Source organism: Apiospora marii (genome assembly GCF_038362585.1).
Source record: "Apiospora marii strain CBS 49790 chromosome Unknown utg000005l_segment0_segment0, whole genome shotgun sequence".
Lineage (NCBI taxonomy): Eukaryota > Fungi > Ascomycota > Sordariomycetes > Amphisphaeriales > Apiosporaceae > Apiospora > Apiospora marii.
In genome coordinates, this window is record NW_027117377.1 from 1,761,302 (window position 1) to 1,780,298 (window position 18,997).

At 54.1% G+C, this 18,997-nt stretch overlaps 9 protein-coding genes across 9 annotated transcripts; 6 read left to right on the forward strand and 3 right to left on the reverse strand.

The window, feature by feature from the left end:
• Positions 1-807: 807 nt before the first annotated feature.
• Positions 808-1,552, forward strand: PG985_008440 (uncharacterized protein; the record flags this gene model as incomplete). Its single annotated transcript, XM_066828208.1, has 2 exons — positions 808-1,131; positions 1,232-1,552. 2 exons carry the CDS (start codon positions 808-810, stop codon positions 1,550-1,552), a joined length of 645 nt encoding a protein of 214 aa, XP_066683120.1.
• A 336-nt stretch (positions 1,553-1,888) lies between these two features.
• PG985_008441 (WD domain-containing protein) lies at positions 1,889-5,864 on the reverse strand (the record flags this gene model as incomplete). The annotated part of the gene is made up of 4 exons (XM_066828209.1): positions 1,889-1,933; positions 2,006-2,587; positions 2,640-5,598; positions 5,656-5,864. The coding sequence occupies 4 exons, from the start codon at positions 5,862-5,864 to the stop codon at positions 1,889-1,891; spliced, it is 3,795 nt and encodes a 1,264-aa protein (XP_066683121.1).
• A 723-nt stretch (positions 5,865-6,587) lies between these two features.
• PG985_008442 (RNA recognition domain-containing protein) lies at positions 6,588-7,114 on the forward strand (the record flags this gene model as incomplete). Its single annotated transcript, XM_066828210.1, has 2 exons — positions 6,588-6,908; positions 6,974-7,114. The coding sequence occupies 2 exons, from the start codon at positions 6,588-6,590 to the stop codon at positions 7,112-7,114; spliced, it is 462 nt and encodes a 153-aa protein (XP_066683122.1).
• A 229-nt stretch (positions 7,115-7,343) lies between these two features.
• Positions 7,344-7,881, reverse strand: PG985_008443 (uncharacterized protein; the record flags this gene model as incomplete). The annotated part of the gene is made up of 4 exons (XM_066828211.1): positions 7,344-7,471; positions 7,539-7,601; positions 7,735-7,750; positions 7,822-7,881. The coding sequence occupies 4 exons, from the start codon at positions 7,879-7,881 to the stop codon at positions 7,344-7,346; spliced, it is 267 nt and encodes an 88-aa protein (XP_066683123.1).
• Positions 7,882-8,385: 504 nt separating this feature from the next.
• On the forward strand, positions 8,386-9,070 carry PG985_008444 (uncharacterized protein; the record flags this gene model as incomplete). Its single annotated transcript, XM_066828212.1, has 4 exons — positions 8,386-8,431; positions 8,737-8,849; positions 8,913-8,961; positions 9,021-9,070. 4 exons carry the CDS (start codon positions 8,386-8,388, stop codon positions 9,068-9,070), a joined length of 258 nt encoding a protein of 85 aa, XP_066683124.1.
• A 211-nt stretch (positions 9,071-9,281) lies between these two features.
• On the reverse strand, positions 9,282-10,133 carry PG985_008445 (uncharacterized protein; the record flags this gene model as incomplete). The annotated part of the gene is made up of 1 exon (XM_066828213.1): positions 9,282-10,133. One exon carries the CDS (start codon positions 10,131-10,133, stop codon positions 9,282-9,284), a length of 852 nt encoding a protein of 283 aa, XP_066683125.1.
• Positions 10,134-10,731: 598 nt separating this feature from the next.
• Positions 10,732-11,433, forward strand: PG985_008446 (40S ribosomal protein eS10; the record flags this gene model as incomplete). The annotated part of the gene is made up of 3 exons (XM_066828214.1): positions 10,732-10,786; positions 10,915-11,308; positions 11,379-11,433. 3 exons carry the CDS (start codon positions 10,732-10,734, stop codon positions 11,431-11,433), a joined length of 504 nt encoding a protein of 167 aa, XP_066683126.1.
• Positions 11,434-14,292: 2,859 nt separating this feature from the next.
• On the forward strand, positions 14,293-15,908 carry PG985_008447 (uncharacterized protein; the record flags this gene model as incomplete). The annotated part of the gene is made up of 10 exons (XM_066828215.1): positions 14,293-14,330; positions 14,456-14,537; positions 14,595-14,694; positions 14,750-14,825; positions 14,884-14,971; positions 15,022-15,197; positions 15,249-15,415; positions 15,471-15,608; positions 15,671-15,741; positions 15,795-15,908. The coding sequence occupies 10 exons, from the start codon at positions 14,293-14,295 to the stop codon at positions 15,906-15,908; spliced, it is 1,050 nt and encodes a 349-aa protein (XP_066683127.1).
• Positions 15,909-16,937: 1,029 nt separating this feature from the next.
• Positions 16,938-17,729, forward strand: PG985_008448 (uncharacterized protein; the record flags this gene model as incomplete). Its single annotated transcript, XM_066828216.1, has 1 exon — positions 16,938-17,729. One exon carries the CDS (start codon positions 16,938-16,940, stop codon positions 17,727-17,729), a length of 792 nt encoding a protein of 263 aa, XP_066683128.1.
• Positions 17,730-18,997: the final 1,268 nt, after the last annotated feature.

An 18,997-nucleotide genomic window follows, 5' to 3' on the forward strand; every position in this document is an offset into this window, starting at 1 on the left:
AACTGAGACTCGGGTAAACATTGATAGGGACAGTGGCGTAAACATTATGCCATACACGGCCATGACCGACGTTCTAGTGTGACACATGAAGTTGAACTCACCGTTGTCGATCCGCCAGGGCCTAACCAACAAAAGGGCTCGCGACGTATCGCACCACGATCGGCATAACCGAGAGGTTTTGCTTTTCCTGATCCGCCGGTACCTCTGCAACGCGACCCGGATCGAGCCCTGGTCGTCCGAGCAGGACGGGAAGCCGGGCGTGTCCAGCGACGATATCAGGAAAGCGCCGGAGGCGCAGGACTACTCCCAGGAGTGTATAGAGGCGATGGAGAAGGCCATAGATAGATTGAAGGAACGGAAAATGTTTTTACTATCCTTACATGGCTGGGTTTACGGATATGGAAGAGGATAGCCAGTCTGACAATAACTACCAGAATTCACAGAGTAGCTATGCAGAAGGACATACGGTAGTCGCGATTTAAAACATAGTGCCAATCAGGTGAGCTCGAGGTGAAGCACAGATGAACGGATATCATACAGCAACTCTCTTGAGAGCAACTACTCTTTCATCCAATGCGGGTAAATCAAACCTTCACCCAACCCGCTTAATCTACTACCCAAGCTTGACACTGCATCTCATCCCTCCATCAAAACATACATGTAATGGAAAAACATCTCCAGAACAAGACCCAGGCAGCACAGAACACGGCCAAGTCAGCAACGCTGCTGCTTCCATGCCCTCAACCACACAAAACCAGTGGAACAACCTGTGGACACAGATAAGTCAGCAACACTGTTACTATCAATATGTCATCAACCATCCGGCAGCAGTGGAGTAAGCTGTCTGCCCAGCAGCAGGCGGCGATCAAGAATCTCCATGCCGAGTTTCGGGAGCGCACCCAGTGCTCGCCCGCGCAACCGTGTCTTACTGATCTCATGATGGAAGCCTTCTCTTGGGACGCTAGCCGGAAGCCCCCCATTCCTATCATCAGCCACCCAGATCTCGACCTGTCCCTGGACAACCTACTCGCCTCCAGCCAGGAAGCCCGCAGCCCGAAGAGAGTCAAACTTTCCGAGTCCGAGGGCGGCGAGGCCGAGGAAGGCCCGCCGAGCCACGATCTGCCCAACGATGTGAGTAGGCTCCATGAAACTGTTCCTTTCATTCATATTGATATAATCGTTATCCGAAATCAACATGGCGTCACTAACCAATTGTTCACCTACAACACAGAACGAGGCGCCGGCCCCTGCTTCAAGCCACCAGGGAGTCACCAACCCCGAGGCTATGGCACAGCACATCGTCGCCCGCGAAGCCTCGAATGCCGAGCACTATAAGAAGCAGAACATGGACATCCTCGTCTTCTTGGTTCGGAAGTATCTCTACAATGCGGACCGGGTCATTCCATGGTCGCCCGAGGATGATGGACAACCTCGGGTATCCTTCAGCGACATCAAACCCCCGAAGAATAGCGGGGGTTATCTTGACCAGTGCATCGGTCTGCTGAACGAGCTTAAATCCGCCTACGAGAACAAGAAGCGCGGCAGATCATAAGGTTGATGATAGAATGCAACCTGTGCAGCGTAGCACTGTGCATGGTGACTTGGGATTTGAGCGAACTGGACCTCAACTCTAAGGAATGTTCGCAAGCCTAGATAGAACATCATAAGATGTGGTAGCGGTAATACGATCTTCATGGCACATGCAATATCATCAGTTCGCGTCTCGTAAATCAATTCAATTCTATTGTTGCCCCGAACGGAGCCTCGCTTTTTCTACAGTTTACTCCAACAAAAATCGGAGCGCTACCTCTCCACATCTGATGCGTGTATCGGACTGACTGGGTAATGAAGAAAACACTATTCACTGTTCGCTTGCTTTGGTGACTAACTAAGGAGTCGCCTTGCTCATAGAGATGAGGCGCTTGACACCGACCTGGAAATTTTGTTAGTGACACTGTGCAAAGTGATAACAAGGCTGGAGGGGAGGGAATAAGGGGTTACATACCATCCAGTTACCACACTCCTCGGTTCTGTCAGTTTGAATCGACACCTGGAGTTGTTGTGCCTCGGGGTAGTTCTTGGCCTCCAAGAGCGTAGCGAGCTGGGTCAGCTGCTGGATGGTGTCGGGCTTGACGAGCTCCTCGTTGTTCAGGTGGTCAAAGAGGATGTTGATGCGCTTCTGGGTGTCCTTGACTTGAGGCGCAAACGACGCAGGTGCCTTGGCAGCTACACGCTGCATATCCTGGCTGAGAATGTCAACCAGTTGCTGTGCGCTGGCAGGAATGTGCGACCTATCACCCGGGGGGTGCTTGGGCTTCGCGGGTGAAGCCGCTGCAGAGCGAGGCGGGGGCGCAGGTGAGTTCCCTGCAGAAGGTCCTGTTCTCGGGGGTCCACCCATAGGAGGGCCACCCATGGGAGGGCCGGACATAGTGGAAGGCGGGCCTGACGAAGGCGGGCCCTGCTGTCCCATTGACGGCTCATACCCTTGCTGTGGCGCATAAGGGTTGGGTGCCGGTGAGCCCTGAGGTGCGGCGGCGTAAGGGTTGGCGGGGGGAGGTGGCCTCATACCCTGAGGGGGAGGAGCCATCTGGGGGTTCGGAGGCGGCATGCTCGTCTGGGCGGCAGGCGACGGTGCGTACCGGTTCGAAGGGGGGTCCACCAGCAGCAGCAGGCGGGGCGTTGTAAGGGGACGCAGTCCTGCCAACAACATTGGCCATCGGAGGAGGGTGCGGCAGAGGCTGGCCACCAGATGCCATCGGAGGTGGTGCGTATTGGCTGGCAGTAGTCGATCCTGATCGCGGGGGAGGGGCCATTTGTCCCATTTGCTGTCCCCCGCCAAGAGGCGACATCACCCGTGGGTACGCGGGTCCCTTAGGGGGTGGAGGTGGGGTCGCGGTACCCCGAGTGTAAGGGCTTTGAGGTGGCGGAGGTGTGGGCATGCCTGGCTGGACACCGTATGGCGAGTTGACTGCGGCAGTGTTTGGCGTTGGTTTCCTCGGCGGCGGCGGGCGAGTTACGATCGGGACATCGTTCCAGTTACCAGCTTCCTTGAGAGGTGGCGGCCTGTTTGAAGGAGGGGGTGCCGTTGTAGTCTTAGGAGGGCCAAAGTTGTTCCCTTGAGGGGCATAGCTACCGATGGGCGGCGCGTATCCTCCTTGCTGGGGAGGTGGAGTGGGTTGGTAGCCTTGCTGGGGAGCGTAAGGGTTGCTGGCGGCAGAAGGCGCGTAAGGGTTTGCCTGAGGAGTAGGGACACCGGGCGCTCCGTAAAGACTTTGGTGAACCGCGGATTGCGCAGGCGCAGGCGGCATATAGCCCGGGACGGTTGGGCGTGTTATTGTACCAGGAGGGGCAGGGCCAGTCGGCTGGGGAGGCATATAGCCGGGGACGGTAGGCCGAGATGTTCTGCCAGAAGACACAGCGGCAGCGGGCTGGGCAGTCTTCTTCTGGGTCGCCTGCCGGATTCGGTTGCGAGCGACGTCGGCAGCAGGGTAGGTGGTAGGAAGAAGTTCCAGATATTTTTGGGCCACATTCAACTGTCCGTGAGCTGCAACGATATCCGCATACTCAGTGTACTTGTCGTACAGAGCAGAAAGCTTCCAACCCGAGGGAAGGCCTGTCTCCGTGTCTTGGAACTTGGCAACCTGGCGGAACACAGTGACCTTTTCGATGAACTGTTGAAGGGTGCGAGCATGCACAGAGAAGGTGGTATCGCTACCCTCTGCCATGCCTGCCTTCTCAGCTTCCTCGAGCTCCGAGATCCAGATACCCACAACCTTCTCAAGCTTGGAGCCTACCAGGTAGCACAAAGATGCGTCTTGGCGGGAGCCATTCTCAAGGATCCGGTCGCCCAGCGCCTCGCACAGGTCGGGGAACTCGGTAGGATCAGCAAACGTGCACAGAGTGACCATAGTCTCTTTCCAGTCAGCAAGGTCGGCGTTGTACACAACGTCCCAAAGGTTCTTGACGATGACGGAGCTAAGCAAGCGCAGATAGCTGGGCATGCCCTCCTTCTGGGAGATGTAGGCAGCCTGCACCTTGTCCATGAGCTCCTTACCACCACAGTTGGCAATCATGAATGCATCGGCCATCCGCTTCTCATCCAAGCAAATCATAGTAGCCTTTTCGAACTGGCCCATCATCAAGGCTTTGGTGATCTGCTTCTCGACATCTGAATCGTTTTCGCCAAATAGGTGGAACGGGTTGTCCGTCTTGGCGCCCTTGGTGGCAGACAAGCTGGCCAAGAAGTCGTCACCCTCGCCCTCAGCACCATCGGAGAAGAAGGTCGATAGACGGTTCTTCTTGTGCCCCTTCGCAGCCTCGAGCTTCTCAGGCTTTTCATCCTTCCCCTCAGCAGAGTCCTCGGCGACACCATTGGTCTCTCCCTCTTCCTGGGAGAAGCCAAGATACTCGGCAATCTGCTGTCGGGGGTTCTCCGACAGCAAGGTGCTCATGACTTGCCATTCGGCCTTCTCTTCGTCACTGGTGGCTTGCTCCTTGTGCGATTCGCAGATGGCAGCGATGTCTCCAGCCTTCAAAGACTCCTCAAACTTCTCGGTGGCAGTTCCAATGTCCGAATCGACGGAGAACTGGGCGATCTCGATCTTGGACGCGCGAGGTTGGCCAGGCTGGGTAGGTACCGGCTTAAAGGTAATGAGCTTTCCACCAAATCCAAAAGTGACACCGACAGGTCTCTCCAACCATTTGGGTGCCTTGGGAAGTGTGAAAGCGGCTCCTTGTGGCTGGGTCTGGGCTTGAGTGAAGAAGTCCTCCCCGTCCAAGTTATTCTGGGTGTTGTTCTGCACAGCCGAGGGGTTGGTGTTCTGGAAGGTCTGAACCGTGATCTTGCCATCGAAGGAGGCAGTGGCTGACAGGTTCGGGTTGTGGGGGTGGAAGCGGACAGAAAAGGTCCAGTTCGTCACCTCGGGGAACTCTCCGTAGCGGGCTCCTGTGTTGGGGCTCCAGATGACGGTTTTGTTGTCCTTGCCACAAGAAAGCATCAGATCATCGTCTTGCTGGCACCATGACAATGACAGAATGCCTTGCTCATGACCTTGTAGCGTGCGTTCGGGCGCATTCGAGTTGCGGAGGTTCCACAGGAGGATAACAGGGGCGAGGTCGTCGTAAGTGGCAGTCATGAGCTTGGTCGAGTTGTTCGGGTCCCAAGCAATAGCACTGACGGGCTTTCGGTTGTTGTTAAGGGTCAAGGATGACTTCTTCGTTTTCAAATCCCACACGGTAACGAATCCGCCCGACCCGCCTGTGGCGAGAATATGCGCGACCTTTCTATTCCAAGCAACACATTCCAAGTCATGGGCGGCGGCGGTGCCGAGTCGGAAGGCGTTCGAGGGGTCGTTGACATCGTAGATGAACAGCTCTCCCTTGACTCCAGCAGTAGCCAAGATCTGAGGCCTCAATGGGTTGAATTGTAGAGACTTGATAGCACCGGTGTGCTTCGTGGTACGGGCAATGAGAGCATCTTCATCTCCGTCAATGAGCTTCTCGGCGTCCCAAAGGTCGAGCGAGCCGTTCTCGAGAGCACCGGCGATAACACCTTGAGGGTAGTCATCTGTGGGAGGACCCCAAGCAATATCGTAGAACCTAGGATGTGAATGTTAGCCCAGAGAAAGTGCCAACACTGAGCATGCGATTGTTTACCTGGAATCAGCCGCGATGCTAGCAAGTGGCTGGAGCTCGAGACCTTGTTCCTGGTTGTCGAGATCAAGATCCCACAGCTCGAGCTTGGTGTCGCCCGAGAAGTCGGCGTCGACCGCGCCAGCTCGGGTACCAGTTACAATTAAGGGTTTACCTGCGCCGGGCGACCAGGCAAAGGCCGCAGTGCGCGAGATTTCCCGCAATCGCACCATCTCGACTCGTAGTTGTGGTTCGCGGTGTGTGGTTGGCCCAAGCAACTTGAGTTCAGGGTGTGGCGGGGTTGTTGGGTGTTTAGATACGGCAGCTCCTCGTTGCCACCGGTTGCATTGGGCCTATAGACCGGCTAGAAGGCGAGACGTGGGAGAGGAAAATCAGGGTAGAATTAAGAGAGTATTTTTGCGGTCAAGAAGAATGGTCAATGATAATGCCACCTGGACATCCTCCCCTATGAGTTCACCTTGTCGACTAAGTGTCCTCGTCTGACGGCACGGACCAAGCGAGATGGCTGATGTACGGAAGGGGTGGTTCTAGTTGCCCGGAAGCCTGCCTACGCTTACCTCCAAGACATGGAGAAGTTTAGTCTACGAGTACGAGGTAAGACGGACGACGCGACTCTAGCTAGGGAATGCAGTCGTTAATTGGGCTGACAAGGAAGTCACATAATCCACGCTGACGACTTCCGAGAATTTGGCTTGTTCAAGCTCTACCTACCTACTTGGAAGCCAGAAGCCTTCATGACTTGGAATAACCCACCCACCGTAAGTGGTGGCCTAACACAACCCCCACCGTTGGCTGTGTAAAACTAAAGCCCACCCCACTCGTCAGTTGCTTGCAATTTGTGGAAGGCTGTCAAAAGCTCAAGCGCGCTGCGAATATAAAAGCTGCCTCAAGAACAACACATTTGCCCCTATTCGCACGCCAGCACTCATATCAAGATGACAGATTCGGCACGCTGGAAGGCGACAGTCTATGTCGGCGGCTTGGCCGGCATGGTCGACCAATCCAATTTGCACGACGCCTTCATCCCATTTGGCGAAATCGCGGATATCTCATTACCCAAAAATGATAAGCCCGACGCAACAGAGCCTCACCGCGGCTTCGCGTACATCGAGTATGAGGACGCCGACGATGCCAAGGAAGCCATGGACAACATGGATCAGTCGGAATTCTTCGGCAAGATTTTAAAGGTGTCGGCGGCCAAGGCACCAAAGAGCGCCGAGGAGGGCCTGGGCAGCAAGACTGCACTCTGGCAGCAGGTATGCTTTTTCTCTTTCTACGTTACTACTGATTTCCATACGATATATCTAACCCAGTTCTATAGGAGGGCTGGCTTGCCGAGCATGCGGTGGATGAGGATGACAGGGCCGCCGCAGACGGTGCGAAGGGGGCTATAGATGATCGTCCAGAAGACCCCATGCAAGGCCTCGAGGGGCTTGACGTTGCCGGACCCAAGCCGGAATAGATGGGAACTTGACACAACCCTTTTGCAATTTGTTATATTCGCATAGCGCTGGCGTTGGACGAGGAATGAAATTGAGGCGACAGGCAAAAAATGATAATATCTCTCCCGTTTCTTGATTCTTCTTCCCGCGACTAGCTTCGTTCTGCTTGAGCTATATGTACAATGCCCCTATCCTCGCTTTGCGACAAACGAAAGCCGTAAACCAAATGCTCGTTGATCTAATTCGCGCTTAGTGGTGCTCCTCGTGCTCGGCCTCAGCCGCGCGGTTTTGGCGGGCGAGACGCAGGTTCTTGTCGACGGTGAACTTGCGGAAGCTGGAGTAGCCGGCAGCGAAGACGGCGAATCCGACGACGACACCTGTAGTTGAGAGTTATGAGTATTGCGAGTCCGATTGATGCTGCGTGGGATTAGGGGATGGGCGTACCGAGGGGAATCAGCTCAGCGGGAATCTTCCTGAGCTTGCGGAGACGCTGGGAGACAGTGTGGCCTGCGATCGGAGTCAATTGGTCAGGCTTCTTCTCCAAGGTTGCTAGTTCACTTCGAGTGCAAATATAGTATCGTATGATCGCTGAGGAAATCGGATTGACTGTTTCCGCAATTGTCTGGGGATGAGAACGTACCGGCCTGATCTTCGGCCTGAATTTTGCGAAGTGTTCGTTAGCGATTGCTACGTCATGAAGGCACCGGTTCTTCGGGATTCTGCTTACGGGAGGAGCACGCATCATGCGTCTCGTGGGCATCATTCGGAGAGCGGAAGTAGGATACATCGTGGGCGATGGTCTGGAGGGGAGATTGGATCTTGGGCGTGAGATCGTTGGGGTCTTGCTGGATAGGAAGCTGTTTCGGATTGCGAACTGGAAGTGGTTCTTTTTCGCAGCAGTCTGGAGAAATGGCACCACCCTTCCCAATTGCTCGGCTACCACTCCCACCACATGCCCAGTTCCAGGCCAGCCAGCCAGCTGCAAAGGAGCTTCCACCAGAGCGAGGACGCCACGGGGTAAAAGGAGGCCCGTGCTTCCGGTGCCTAAGCCTATTGGAAGCAAGGCAGTGGTAATGAATGGTCGGAAACGGGCGGCCTGAGGCAGAAACTTCGGCCAATCGTTCGATTCCTCCATTGGCAATTTCTGGGGAGCGACAGACAGAGCTACCTTACACTTCCGACCGAGAGAGAAAGCCGTCAATTGAACTACATCACCACCCTCTCGACCAATCTCTGCCATTGAGCACCCCCGACCACTTCAACCCTTCCGAATCGCTCAGAAACCTCCAAAATGTCCGACGACGAGCGCGAGACCAAGCCCTTCAAGTTCGTCACTGGTGAGTCTTCCCCCCGACAGTGCCGCGGCTAAAGCCCTCACAATTCATGGTCTTTGCTAACTCGGACCGCAGCTGGTAAGAATCTCCCACTGTCCCGCTCCACCACCACTCCCGGCCGACCAACCCAATGTCACGGTTACTCCTCGCCTCAATGCACGTCTGTGGAACGATATACTGCCGCGATATGAAAGACGATATCGACATGGAGGAAGCTTGGTGGCCAGGATATACGAAAGATGGCCAATCGACCGACCGGCCCGCGACATCATGACGAATTTTAGCAGTTGCTGATGCAATGATATTAGGTGTCGACGCCCGTTTCCCCAACGTCAACCAGACCAAGCACTGCTGGCAAAACTACGTTGATTACCACAAGTGCATCAACGCCAAGGGCGAGGACTTCAAGCCCTGCCGCCAGGTACGAACATGATCGATACGCTATATACATCGAGGCGAAACCCTTGTTCTAACGAGATATCAGTTCTTCCTTGCCTACCGATCTCTGTGCCCCAGCGGCTGGTACCAGCGATGTAAGATACAACACATGCATTACTGGGTCTTCTTGGCAATACTAACATGCATATCACAGGGGACGAGCAGCGCGAGTCTGGTAACTTCCCTGCTAAGCTGGACGTTTAGATCTACAAGTCGATCTTACGGGAAGCAATGGCTGGACAAGCATTAGATTGTAGCAGTGGGGGTATCAATGTAGTAGTATTAGACGTCTCTGGTCAAACTAAATGCACATAAACATTTCGTTGCGTCACCAATCCACACCTGCCTCCCTGCCTGAGCCTCTCAAATAATTGCAAATCGTACAGTCATTATTTCCAGATGCGCGTTTGGTATATCACGCCTCGTCCTCGCTAGAGCTCATGAACTCATCATCCTCCTCAAAACCAGCGAAGGCCCGGTGAACAGGCTTCTTGCCTTTGTCTGCTGTTGTGGGTGGCGTTGTAGACTTCGAGCCACTAGAGGAGGCTTCAGCCACTTCCTCCCCCGAAGACTGTTCAGACGAGTCTTCCACGTCACCGGCTTCCGTCGACGTAGATCCATGTGATGTCGCAAGGTTGTCTTGGTATGTGCCCTTCTTCATAGCGGCCAGAACGGCCTCTCGTGTCCTCTCGGCGGCCTCCTCTTTGTCTTCGACCCACTTGCCATCGAGCCGGCCCTTGTTGCTGTGCTTGATCTCGTACTCTTTCTCCTCGGCGGCGTCTACGATCTTTTGCCACCTCTCCATCCGCTTCTCCCGCTCCTTTTGCTCCATCTCCGGCTTGATAGCCAGGTACTCCGCGAGCGCCTTGGCCTCGTTAACCGTGCGCAGCCGGCGGCCGTCCAGGTTCCTGCTCGAGTCGTTCTCCCGCCCTGTCTTCTTACGCTTGGACGACATGCGACCACCGGCCGCTCGCAGCTGCGATCCGAAACCTCCCTTGCCACCGCACAGCGGCGCGGATAGCCGCAGCGTCAAGAAGTCCTCATCTTGGGGGAGTAAAGAGGCGAGCTTGACGTCTCCGTAGGATAATTGCTTGTTGGACTGGGTGGTGACGATGAGGCGTTTGCAGGCATCGACTGTAAGGCGCTCGTCGATTTGCTCATAGAGGTCGGCAACGGTCTCGTCGCGTGGTATGCGCAGAGATAAAGTCTTCGATCCGAGACCGGGGATCGTCGACACGAGGACGTTGATATTAGAATTTGAAGCCATCTTGAAGGATATTGGGTTGACGGTGGCGGAGATGATGATGTTGATTTGTAGTTGTTGTCAAGGCGATGAAGGGCCTAGAGGCGGGTTTCTCGCAGCGGCTGGAATGCAGGTTTATCAACTGCTGCACAGCAAAACGCGCAGTTTCGGGCCACAGTTTATAAGTAGGAACAAGAAAAGCCTCCTTTATGTGTCTCCGAAACGAGGTATTCTCTTCATAAAAACAATCTCCTAGTCGTTTTGGCTGTTGGTTTGGACCTGCTTGCGTCGGTCGTACCAGTCTTACCATTAACCCAGATGGAGATAAGATTGCTACAGCGAGTGGCTGGGTCATTCTCTGTGGCGCAAGCTGCCAATGGCTCAAGTTTCCCACTAGCCACACTTACTGGCCACAAAAGTAACCCCACCTTTGCAAGCCACCCTGCCTGGTCTGAGCTTTTTTCGATAAGCACAAGTTTGAGCCCCAAATACATTTTGCTCCTCCCACACGCAAGTTCCCTAATTTGTGAAAAACAGTCGTGACTTTTCCAGTCGACAACATCACGACCCCGACACCCACACCACCAAAGATTCATCTTGAACACCAGACAATACCGCCAAGATGCTTATCCCCAAGGAGGACCGCAAGAAGATCCACGAGTACCTCTTCCGTGAGGGTAAGCGCCATCCCCAAATTCCGAATATCGCAAAAAATCGCCATGCCGCCCAAAACCTCGAAATTATTGTGCCCGCGATACTGGGTTTCTTAGATGCAGTTGGACTGACTTGGGATATTTTTGAACAGGTGTCGCCGTTGCCCCCAAGAAGTACGAGATCCAAAATGAGGAAATCGGCACCCGCAACCTCTACGTGATCAAGGCCATGCAGTCCTTGACCTCGCGCGGCTACGTCAAGACTCAGTTCTCATGGCAATACTACTACTACACCCTCCTGCCTGAGGGTCTCGACTACCTCCGCGAGTGGCTGCACCTGCCCGCCGAGATCGTCCCCGCCACCCACATCAAGCAGCAGCGATCTCACGCTCCTCCCCGGGGCATGATGGGCGAGGGTGAGCGCGAGCGCCGTCCTTTCGGCCGTGGCCGTGGTGGTGACCGTGGTGACCGTGAGGGTGGCTACCGCCGCCGTGATGCTGGTGAGGGCAAGGAGGGTGGAGCTCCTGGTGAATTCAACCCTCAATTGTAAGGACACCCCGCCATTGGATTGCAAGACGATGCACGAGGAAGGCAATTGCTAACATCTAACCTCTAGCCGTGGTGGATTCGGCCGTGGCCGTGGCCGTGGTGGCGAGGCCCCCCCCTCGTAAGGGATTCGTCCAACCAACATCTTCATCATGAAAGTTCCATCGACGCATTTGACCGCATGAACGACGACGACATGGTGTACTCTAGGGTTTTAGGGGGATGCTGCACGGTCGCGCTTCTCTTTGCGTTTCAGAAGCTCGTGGGGAAAAATATCTCGGTTGCACTGGTGGAGTTATTGAGGAACCATGAACGCCTTCGGTTAAAAAGGTCTACGATCAGGGTCATGATTTTGCCGCATAAAGAATCAGCTTTGTCAATGAAGCATTTGTGAACACTTCGATCGCCTGCCATAATATCGTGATCGCCGATCAGCAATAGCTGCTGAGACAGAGCGGTTCTGGGGTACCTGGGTTCATTGCAGTCATGTAGAACCTAATCGGAATGAAATGCAATAAATGCAAACCTCATCGTCTCAGTTCAAGGCCTCATTGCTTGCATGTTTCTGAATAAGACAACGCTGAAATCAACGCCTGTCGGTTGCGTACGCCATGTTCTGTTGACGTTAGAGGTCTATGTCGCAATTCGCCTCAGCATTGGTGTCCCTTGAACACTGGTTATCTTGCAATTTTTGAAGGTCAATTGAGTACTGGATGAGTTATCGGTCTGCTCACGTCTCGACATGCTGTCATTTGCACCCATGCTCTATCGCATTTCAGTGTGGAGTAGGAAGCCCACCAAAATCCCAGTCAAGATTACTTAATCATCAAGATGAATCTGTGTAAGAACCAATGCCTGCAATTGCCTACCCCTACGTAGACACATGCCGTATCCCATCCGGATGCAGTCATGTTGCAGCGCGGTGTGAGACGATGAGAATAAGAATATCGCATGACCTGGTGCGATGCGCCCCCGCAGACGTATAGACGCCCCCATCTACGAATCTACACGAAGGCAGCTATACTAAGTCTCAACGCCTTCAATGAAGCTCCCGAGCTTTCTTCACGGTGCGTTCAGAGATATATAGAAAGAAAGAAAGAAACTTGCAATGTTTCTGGCTATCCCGGGGTGATGGAATCTATCTATCCAGGTAAAAATAAAGAGCGAGGAAGCCAATGGTGAACTTTGCGGTTCTATTCAGTCCTACTTTTGATGGCCATCAGCATCCCACACACCCCATCCCGCACCAGCGTCGGTGTACAGCTCCATCCCGTGACATCCCACTGGTCTCAACAAACTGACAGGCCTGCCAGACCGAACCCACACAGCGAGTAGCGGGAATCTGCGTATCAATTGGTCATGTCTATAGTGTCGATGGAACGGAGGGCTCTCGGATGCATGCAATGCCCATGGAGCCCCTAATTGAGGGGGTTTGGCTCTGATATATGACCGCTCAATTGCAGCATGTAATTCAATTAATTGCCTGGTTAGCAAGATCAGGTCGTTCCATTCTTACCTAAGATTGTTGGCGACCTTCGTTTTGGAATATGCAGCAATAATATATCTGGTGTAGGACCAGGACTCGGATGTGTTCCACTAACGCGCGTGATGGCGAGGGATATCCCCTTGATTGCCAAACACCGCAATAGAAGTGGGCACAGCTCCCGGTCAAATCAGAATATCAGATATGCTCGGATGGTGAGAGTTCACGCCGTCGAGGACTTGTGACGCGCGCAGGTAACAACAGAAGTTGGAGTATAGAATCACCCCACAACTATTGCGGTATTTGGCAATCAAGGGGATACCGAGAGTATGCATGGGTTGGTGCTCACGTTGGGTGATTGCAGCCAAAACCCTCGATGTTAAGCTTACTGGAAGAAATGCTAAATCTGTGTAAGTGTAGTCTAGAGCCCCTCCCTGCTGGATCCCCAGCCTGACTCTCTGGACACACCGCGAGATTCCCGAAGCATCTGTGGAAAGCCATCAGAAAGTTCGGAAACGTGTTGCTATCTTGGTAACTTTTATTCCACTTTTACCAGGACTGGGTCAATAACCTTTGTTCACGATAACACACTAGCCTGGGTTAGAGAATGCACTATGACGCGTGCTGGCCGACAAGAACCAGAGCCACTGACACTTTTTAGCTGAAGGTGGGGTTGGGACTTTTTCTCTGGCCTGGACTCTGGGCTGTCTGGGGTCCCACAGCGGGGGATTTGGAGGACGACTTGCTCCCTGCCCCTCTTTCCCACACGCTTCGAATGGACACAATGCCTCGTTCATCACGCGCAGCAAGCAGTCCTGGTTTTTTGGTTAGAGCTAAAGCTTTTCCATCCATGTCCATCCGTCTCTCTCGTGCTTGCTGGCAAACCCCCCGCGCTACTGTATGCTCTTCCCTGGGCCATGGATGCGACTAGGTATTGGCGAATGAATGGCTGCGTTCCGGCTGGCGCGCTGCTAGCAATGACATGACAGCGCCCCCTGCCTTATGTACCTTACTTACTTGCCTCAGGTAACCTATGAGAACTCGCAGCGTTCAGGCCGGCGCTAGGCTGTCCAACATGCAGCGTAGGCAGATACTGTACATGTTGCTTACCCCCCTTCCGAACGCCAGATGGAAAGGTGCCGAGCGCGGGATGCTGCGAAAAGGTTTGTAGCTCCCTTGGGTCTGGAGCAGGAGGAGACTGGAGACCAGAAGAGAAGCTTGAGTGAGGTCTGAAGCCCTCGCTATTAATTAGCATTTTTTCCTGTCTCCGATACCACTCATGCTCATCCCTCCCTTTGATAAATACCTAGTGGATAGCCAACATTGAACTCTTGCTCGTCCTATTCTTTCCCTCTTGATATATTTCGCATCAGATAGATCTGCTCGTCTGTGTTTTGCTGCCGCCCCATTAACCCCTTTCTTGTTGATCTTTCGCTTGATCTTCGTCGAACTTCTTCTTCTCGGATACCCCGCTTCTTGTTGTTCACATTCCTCTTTCAAGATGGCGCCCGAACTCCCCAAGACCATGAAGGCTCTCAGGTATGTCTCCGGCGCCAATCGCGTGTTCGGATTTTGGCGTTTATGCTCCTGAACAATTGGTTTCTGCGTGTCCATGCCACCGCCAGTATATGCTTTCGGTATGTTAACATAGCCGTCTCGTATAGATATGAGAAGCCGGAAGACTGGAGCATCGTCCAGGTGCCCCTGCCCACCCTCCGTGCTGGCGATGTCCTCATCAAGGTCAAGGTAAGTCGTGACCACATCCCGATATGCCAAAGGGCGGCGTAATAACATGACCCCCAGGCCTGCGGTGTCTGTGGTACCGATCTTCACATCCACGAGGGCGAGTTCATCGCCACTTTCCCTCTCATCCCTGGTCACGAGACCATTGGTGAGGTTGTCGGTAAGATATGAATCCATCCGGTGTGAAGAAGAAGCCCAGCTGATAAAGGGCATAGCCATGGCCGACGACGTCAAGTCCTTCCAGATTGGCGACCGTGTCGCTGCTGACAACTCGGAGCTCTGCGGCCACTGGTTAGTACCCCCAATCCTAAGTACCAAGCGATTGGACATTGATTAACGTTTTGCGAAGCTTCTACTGCCGCCGAGGCAACGCTCTTCTCTGCGAGGACTTCAAGGCCCACGGTGTTGTGGGTCTGGACGGTGGTTTCGCCGAATACGTTAGTTGCCTTTGTTCACTACTCCTGGATGAAAGGCTTACCCGTCCCAGTGCTCCTACCCCCAGGGAAAGCTCTTCCAGATCAAGAACCTTTCCGATGTCGATGCCACCCTGATCGAGCCCGCTTCGTGTGCCATGCACGGTCTGGAGAAGATTGCCCCTAAGGCTGGCTCTCACGCTCTTCTGATCGGAGCCGGTCCTACCGGTCTCATGATGGCCCAGTTCCTGTAAGTCTCCTGGTGCGCACCGGCCCTGCGCGCATACTGACACCAACACAGGAAGAACGCTGGCGTCTCTCAACTGACCATCGCCGCCCCGGAGGGCTCCAAGATGGAGCTGGCCAAGAGCCTCGAGGCTGCCGACAAGTACGTCGCTCTGTCCCGGAAGGACGCCACTCCCCAGTGGGAGCAGATCAAGAAGGACAACCCCTATGGATTCGACATCGGTAAGTTGGGGAAATGTCGTACGCGCTTGAACCATCAGACTGACAGCATATGTAGTTGTCGAGGCATCGGGTAGCTCCAAGGTCCTGGAGGACTCCATCAACTACGTCCGCCGCGGAGGAAAGCTCGTGTGCTACGGTGTCTACCCCGACTCCGCCCGCGTCACCTGGGCTCCCTCCAAGATCTTCGGTGATGGTAAGTCGCTGGCATCCATCCGTTGGGTTCCAAATGAGCGAATTCCCACTAATCATTTCCAGAAATCACCATCATCGGCTCTTTCTCCGAGACCTTCATGTTCCCCTCGACCGTTGACTACCTTGACAGTGGCGTAAGTACCAATACTCTCGTGATTGATGTTTTGCAGACTAACCTCTTCTATAGAAGGTCAAGACCGCCGGCATCGTCAACAAGACCTTCAAGCTGGAGCAGTGGGGTGAGGCCCTCGAGAGCATCCGCAACAAGTCTGCCATCAAGGCTTGTATCGTCTTCGATTAGATATTGCCTCTTGCTAGATCGGCGAAGCAAGTCTAGACGGTTAGACCTTTTAGACGGAACGCAGTGGATGGCAGCCCATACCACGTGTAGACATAAAGGTGGAAGGAACAGCGATTTGACTGCCAGAGTCTCCCTACCTATGTTAGCTATATAATTAGCCAGTACTACCAATCTACATCATAATTGTACCCCACATGTGCCCTCAAGGTGCTTGGAGGTTGGAGTTCCGTTCTGTACAGGGGTTAGCCCCCTCTCCTCTTGACATACCTGTGGAACCAATGCCGACTTCAAGCCATTAATCCGTCTCTGGAGAACATCGACTCCGTCGAACTCCACCATGAAGGCATGGAGACTGTTGACATCCCGTTGCTCTAATTGCGGGACCGGATTCGCATCGTGCAGATTGGCGCGCCCGGCGATCTCCCCAGATTGCTCCCGCTCCTGTTCGAGCGGATCGACCACCTACCTGTATTCACCATTGATGCCCTTGTCTCATTCTGGAAACCTGCAGTAGGTCCCTAGAGTCCAAGCGTACTTTTGGCGACTCAGTCCAGAGTACTCAAACCTAATTTCGACCGCAGGTGTTAATTCAACAACACCAGGCTGAAGAGAAACGCTTTGGGGAGCGAAAACGTCCACACGCTCTTCCACTCCTGCCCACGACTGAACGATTCTTATTATCTAATACCTGTTTCATGAGTTCATACGCATTTGAGGATACTATAATTTACCTCGCACAGGGCTAAATGACTTGTGCCGAGCGCATTCCTGGCATCTAGATGCTGAGATGTCACGTGGTTGCATTTCGATCGTCATGTTCTCGATCCAGGGCGGTGGCACCCAATGGGAGCAGCCGGCTGGCTCTCTCCTCACAAGCCACGCGTTTCACACCTCCGAAGATGTTCTGTCCGTTTCTCATTCATTGGAACAACAAATCCATCAATTGGATGCCCGTTCATCTAGCTCACATTCACGGCTATCGTTGCTATCTCAAAGATTCCGAGTTGCGCCATTAGCAGCAGCACCAACATGGATTACCGGTCCGTCGTGATAGAGAAGCCGCAGGAACCATCGAAAACCCACCGTTTTTTCGACTCGATTGGGGCCAAGCGGCTAGGGCTCGCGGCGATAGCCTGGGGCTTCATGAAAGCCGTGTTCGCCGAGGACTTTAGGGAGATGAGGTACGAAGGCATCTTCCTCGACAACAAGCGGGCCAAGGGGAGAGCCCACGACTGGCGCCCGAAAGTCTGGCGCAGAGTCGTGTGGAACCTGCCACGACCGGGCCCGGTGGCGCGCAGGATCTGGTGCTTCACGGCCCCCTTCGCGTACCTCGGCCCTTTCATCATGTACGCCGCCCACAGCGCGACCCGGGTCCGCGAGTGGGACACGTACATGACGGTGGACTGGCGGGTGCCGCCCGAGGTCGAGCGTGCCTGGTACCGCGACAAGAAGCCGCCGAGCCTTGGCCGGCGGGTGGACGAGAAGATCGCGGCGTGGGGGTATCCGGTCCTGTACGCCGCGGCGGGGTTCACCGTGTGGCCGCTCTCGCCCGTTTTGGGCCGCCGGTTTCAGTCCCCGGCGTGGCGGGAGTTCAACGAGTACCTTCGGCGAGAGATCCCGAGGCATCTACGTGCGGATTTTATCAAGGCGGACGGCCGGTTTACCTACCCGCGCGGCATGTATGTTACGTGCCTTTCCCGTATGTGGCCACTCTTTGTCTTTGTCTGGTGGACAAGGGTGAAGGTCAGGGGCAGGAAGGATGAGGCTATGGAGAGATATAGATCGGAGGGGCAAGAAGAGACTAGTAGTATCCAGCACTGATAATGATCATAGAAGCTCTTAGTATGCTGAAGGATACCTATTTATGCGCGGGCTTGACTTGACGATGCCATGCTGCAGGCCAATCGAAAGATTTGCGGCACTAGCACAGTTCGAGGCTTCGTGGCGCTTTAGGGGTTGTCTGTCGGCCTTCCCCATCGCACAACACAGCCTTCTTCCCATTTTATCTTATTATTGCACTCCTCGAAGACACTGGATAACCCTTTTAACATCACGGCGCTCAAGTCTCATCACGATCTTTCTCATGAAGTAATCCACCGGGATTCACACCATTCCAAGGCTACTTGAGGAAACTTGAGCCATATCTATTTTGTCCTTGGTTCTGGAGCCTAGGCCGTGGAAAAAGCCCTCCTTCACCGTCTCGGTTTCGACGAACGAACCTCCTCAATCAAGTACTGGAATAACTGGCAACCACCAAAAAGTAACTACGAACATTAAGACCACAATACACGGCGACGGGCTTCACGCATCCCGGAGAGGCGCATGAATCAAGCCCGGCTCCAGAGCACACCGCCGAACCCGACAAAGAAGAAGCATATCACTTCACCCGAGTAAACCCTTTATAACTCCTCCGCCGTTGACCGCTGCCACACAGCTACGACAATGGATCGCTCTCCGCTGCCCCCGCCCCCGGGATTCGTGTCTTCCCACCTGCTGCCCCTTAGTGTAGCGTACGCGATGTTTCACCCCGAGCCGGTCTTCGAACGGACTGGACGACGTCCAATAGTGCTGCGGCTGGCCTTCGGTCTGCTGATCCTTTCGCCGCTGTTGGCTGTGGCTAAGGCGGCGAGAAAGGCTGCGAAGGAAAAAGAAAGGAAATGAGGCTTTCAGCGAGGGAGCAAACGGGCGACGTTCCTGGTCGTGTGGTAGCTATTACGAGGAGGTGCTGTCAATCAGACCGCCAGACTATGTGACTGGCCACTTACCATCCTAAAGCAACTGTTTCACGTGTGACATAGATTCATCCATGGCTTGCCAATCGGCTATGTATCATGATAGGCTGATGGCTGGCGTACATCCCTGTTCAACTCGCTCGAACGAAGCCAAGCACAATAACTGTGAACTAGTTTCTGGCAATGTTGGAGGAGGCTGCTTGACATACTCATACAATTAGGCATCCATCCCGGCAGCCAGCAGAGCCATGGGGGTATTGACGAGGACCGCGGTGTTTAGAACGGGCTGTTCTATCCAGAGCCTTGTCGATGTGTTTGCTGGGGTGGTACCCAGCTCTGTGATGTTGCAGCACTAGC